The following is a 4,534-nucleotide window of genomic DNA, read 5'->3' as shown; positions in this document are numbered from 1 at the left end:
CTGTGTGGATAAAGTCACACGTTCCGTAAATGAAGAGCCGAGATGATGGCTTCTTTATAAAACGAAAAGCGCCACCTGAAGAAAACTATTCCTATTCCAAGAAACAATCCTAAAATTGCGTCAAGGGTGTTTAAAATGGATATCCGTTAGAAAGATGAACTATTAGATACTATGAACGTACTGTATGTACTGTACTAATATGTTTAATCCGTATTTATTGAAGAAGTAAGAAATCAATATGGTAAGAAACGTGCTTGTTTTCTTACCAAATATCTCATTACATACACAAGTGAGTTTGTTTCCGTAGTTAACTAAAACAACTGGTAATTGATAAGAAGATAGTGTGGATGATCAACTTGTCTATTTCAATTGATAAGTTTAAGATCATTAAATCCAGTGCAACAGTTTCCCTATGCACATGCTTTTGAGTTGATGGCGATGTTATAGAACCTAATAAGGTTATCATACACCCGATATCCTATAATCTATAACAATCTGTTTAACACTGTAAATGTATTTGTGTTCTTGTGAAATGGATATTTTCTCTATGTTCAAACAACAGTTACATTTCATAGATGCACTTTGTATTGAAGTCTGACACAAAGAGCATATACTTTATATACTGAATAAAGTGTGTGAAGAAACTCAGCGGAAATGATTAATTTGCAGTTATTGCTCAATCACAACAATTGGAAAATATTCTTTTCGTGCATGGTTGGAATTGTACAGTGATTATATTATTGAGGGTATTGACAAATAATACAGATAATAATGATATGATTGTTCTCCATAGCATGTCGGGTGCATAAAACAACTGCTGTGTGAGCTCGTGTCGCACTGGATGTTGTGGAAATGTCATTATCGAAACTGGATTCAGATAAACGATGTGGAATTCATCTTACTTAGAAATGAGGCATGGAGTCAAACTTGAGTTAAACTTTACGACATTAAAATGTATGTATACACCTTAAATTGTGAAAACATACCCAATAACAAATATAAAAACATTATAGAGACACGTTGAGAATGAATATTGCAAGATGTTGCTTTGACTGCAATAGATTCGCGTTATATTTGTTGTTAACATGTGTGGTATGCTATTTATAACAGTGGTAATTTGCATTGTTCATGAAATATTGACATAATATAAAAATATGGATATAAATGAAAACAACAAACCACTGCTTATTTATTAAATGGACAAACCATATGCGATAAAGAATATTCTTAAAAAGTGACTGAATATCGGCATCGGATAGTTTTGGGGGACCAAACACAGTTATTCTGTATTTTAATCAGTCTACATCTTCCAAGTACAGCATTAATTAATGATAACGGATATCTTGTTCTATATGAACAGATACAAGGAACATCTCTGTGACTACTGGCACCATGTTGTGTTTACTAATCATATTCGAATTCCATCACTTCTGAAACCATTCCATGTCTACCAACATGATGTCATGTTCACTGCCTCTTTTCCCCGTCTTTTGACAGATTTACATGTCTTTTCTGGCATTTGAATTAAATATGTTGTGTATGAAAATAGTTTACATTTAGTCAAAAACTTGGCGTGTTCGATTTATATCTGTTATTGGATGAGATACATGCATGTCGGGAAAATGAACTGATAGAACATGTTTATTTAATCATTTCCAAATGATGAACGGTGAGAGAAATTGCAGATTTGTGGTAAGAAAAACGATACAACTGGAATGAAGGTTCAGAGTAATGCAGTTACAAAAGTTGACGCATGTTAGATGAGATACGGTTGAATGATAATGCTGTACTATTTATTGCAGCGGTTTTGTTTAAAATAGAGAATATCTCCAGCGCTGGACCAAATGATCTTTTGCCGGTATTTTATATGCTTGCAATGTGTAAAATGTAGATATTTGTTCTGTCCAAATGGGATAGAAGCAGCATATTTGATCAAATTCATCACTTTCTCATCAACCACTATCCATTTACTTCTCTGCTATTCCTTCATTTCTACTATTTTTCTTTCTACTGCTTATCATGTTAAATCCAGCCTTTTGCTATCAGAACAGACAAGGCCCTAGTTACCTTCAGGTACGTAGGCATGTAATGGCCAATTATAAAGTAGTGGCTTCAAGATGTGATAATAAACTCCAGGAAAACATTAAAGAATTAGAAAAATATTCCTTTTCCTGAAGAATGTCAAATTGTCACACGTAATAGAATAACTAGACAATATTGACATCAGGTCTTCCTGAAATGGAACATCAGGCAGACAACACAGGATCATGATTTGATTTAAATTTTATTTGCATTTGACAACAAGAACAAAACGAACAACTCCCATAAAGGGATAACAATACATATATAGCACATGTACAATCTAAGAGACTTACAATATTAAGTAGTGTTACACAGTAATATTTATGCCATAGTTCTCTATGCATAGTTACATCCTTTAGACGTGCCAGGACACTCTGGTCGAAGCTTCGTTCCGATCATATTCCTTTCAGTGATATCTTCTGCGTCAATTCAAATTTTCGTCTCTCACTAAGCTGACACACGGAAGAATAACCGACATACTATTTAAAGGAGCATTAAGTTCAACTCGCTGTCTGATTTTCTCGTTGTGTAAGAAAAATCAGGGATCTCCATCTCTGGTATTGTGTGTCAGTTAACAATCAATAGGAAGTGACATCAGTTTCCACTTTGATCAGCTTCGCCCGGGCCGTCGGAATGCCAGCCAGTGGTCAGTCGTTGAAAATGTATATTGAAGCACTAATGGTTCCACAGTTTGACTGTGTCCAAGAGATATATTATAGGAAACCAGAGCAATTACGGTCCTCAAATAATCACAACCTGCACACTTGGGACAAGATTTTCTGAGCTCCCTTCTTCTTAAGGTAGTGTTGTGTTGACGTCATCAAAGCCCTCTTCTGATCTTCACCTTCACACCGTTTTAAGAAGTCCCAGCATGCTTTCTGCAGATCCTTCAGTCCAAATTCTATGGCAGCACAGAATAAACCTGTTCAAATAAGAAGCAGCCATTGATATGAGGATGTTATATTCATAATAACATATTATAATTCACTGTTGATATTACAGTTTATTACAGTAAAGGAGTAAACGCTTCAATATCGAATGTCATAAACAGAAAGTTTTTTCTTCCTCCAAACACATTTGACTGCTCACCTGTGACTGTTCCAAGTTGTACTCGAACTCGGCCGGAGTGTAAGAAGTTAAGAAGACTGGAAAAGACAACATGGTCGTAGTCTGGGATTGGGATCTGGAGTTTGCTGTGCAGGTTGACAGCTGACGACTTGGCTCTCATCCTCAGTCGAGATTTAGGTTTCACCGACTCTGTGACCTTCCTCTGGTGATGCAAGATCATCTGATAGAAAACCCTGGAAAGATGAAGGGAAACTATGTATATGTTCATCTACAGATCTCATAGGAAACTCATATCTGCACGTGTGAATAATAATAAAAGGGCAGGGATGAAATGTATGTGTTGAAGCATTGCTACTTTCTTAAATCCTTACTGCCAGATAATCATGTTGTTGCATGTGCTTTAATTTGGATTACACACATTTATCACGGTGTTTACTTCTAAAAGTTTCCGAATAAAAGACAATTGGCGTGTTTCAGTTGTATGGGATATTTACCTGTTCCTGGTAGCCAGGATTGCTTTAACTCCATGAATGGGAAGCTGCCGGTTGCCAACTAGAAAAGTGACGTCACACAACTCCGGCATACTAGTGATGTACTGTAGACTTTCTGACAGGTCGGCCATGTTGCTGTACATCATTACCTCCTTGTGGCCGCTAGATGAGGCTCTGACCTTGGAGGATGGAGTTGAAGGTGGTGACGGGGCCTGGGTGAATGAGTCACACGATTCATAGCCCGACGATCTTGCATCTGAAAATGTTACATAAATTTAGCCATTCATTTGACATGGACACTTGTTTCATGCGCAAGTAAGATATATTTTGAAAGAGCTTTGCATAGTTTCATATAAAAGATGAAGTTTTTTATGTTTTCTTCAGAACAAGTATTTTTTATGCTGAGAGCATACTGAACGGAACAACGAATATTATGTGTTCATTTATTTGACTTTATCCATTACATACATAATACCATTGAGTATTAACTCACCTTCGCTATCTCTGTTGTACGTGTTTGTTGTGTTTTCTAAGAGGTCGCTGTCAAGGAGACAGAGCTCAGATTCACATCTCTTCATGCTGCTTAGTTGTATGAGTTATCCGGTTACAAGAATGAACATTAGCTGTATGTTCAATTGCCAGAGAACAGTGATGTTAGGCTCTCTACAAATCACGTTTAATACCCCTTTTCCAATACCACGTGGCCAAACGCAAAGTGACACTGATCACTTTACAATGTCACGCCAACGCTCTTAGCATTATTGGGAACGTGACACTGTAATGTTTACTTTTGCTGCTGTGGTCACGTGACAAGTGCCAAAGAGCATGTTGGGATCGGGGGATTAAAGGCCGTTAAGTATCAAATTAGCGATCAATAGTTAATCCTTTACAAA

The 4,534-nt window shown here is 36.7% G+C and overlaps 1 protein-coding gene across 1 annotated transcript; it reads right to left on the bottom strand.

Moving 5' to 3' along the window:
- Positions 1 to 2,740: 2,740 nt before the first annotated feature.
- Positions 2,741 to 4,219, bottom strand: LOC124118406 (serine-enriched protein-like). The gene is made up of 4 exons (XM_048381572.1): positions 4,135 to 4,219; positions 3,645 to 3,897; positions 3,172 to 3,383; positions 2,741 to 3,004 (listed from the first exon to the last, which is right to left on the bottom strand). The coding sequence occupies exons 1-4, from the start codon at positions 4,217 to 4,219 to the stop codon at positions 2,832 to 2,834; spliced, it is 723 nt and encodes a 240-aa protein (XP_048237529.1). The 3' UTR covers positions 2,741 to 2,831.
- Between the last annotated feature and the right edge of the window lie 315 nt (positions 4,220 to 4,534).

This window comes from Haliotis rufescens, unplaced genomic scaffold, assembly GCF_023055435.1.
Source record: "Haliotis rufescens isolate VD_foot unplaced genomic scaffold, xgHalRufe1.0.p SCAF_4, whole genome shotgun sequence".
NCBI lineage: Eukaryota > Metazoa > Mollusca > Gastropoda > Lepetellida > Haliotidae > Haliotis > Haliotis rufescens.
Note: the sequence above shows the minus strand (reverse complement) of the source record. Positions and strands in the feature narration are given on the sequence as shown.

Excerpts from the sequence above, each read along its gene's own strand:
- LOC124118406 (XM_048381572.1), bottom strand. The coding sequence starts at position 4,219 with ATGAAGAGATGTGAATCTGAGCTCTGTCTCCTTGACAGCGACCTCTTA. Across the intron at positions 3,384-3,644 it reads ATCCTGGCTACCAGGAACAG|GGTTTTCTATCAGATGATCT; the intron begins GTAAATATCCCA and ends TCATCTTTCCAG. Across the intron at positions 3,005-3,171 it reads ACAACTTGGAACAGTCACAG|GTTTATTCTGTGCTGCCATA; the intron begins GTGAGCAGTCAA and ends TTATTTGAACAG.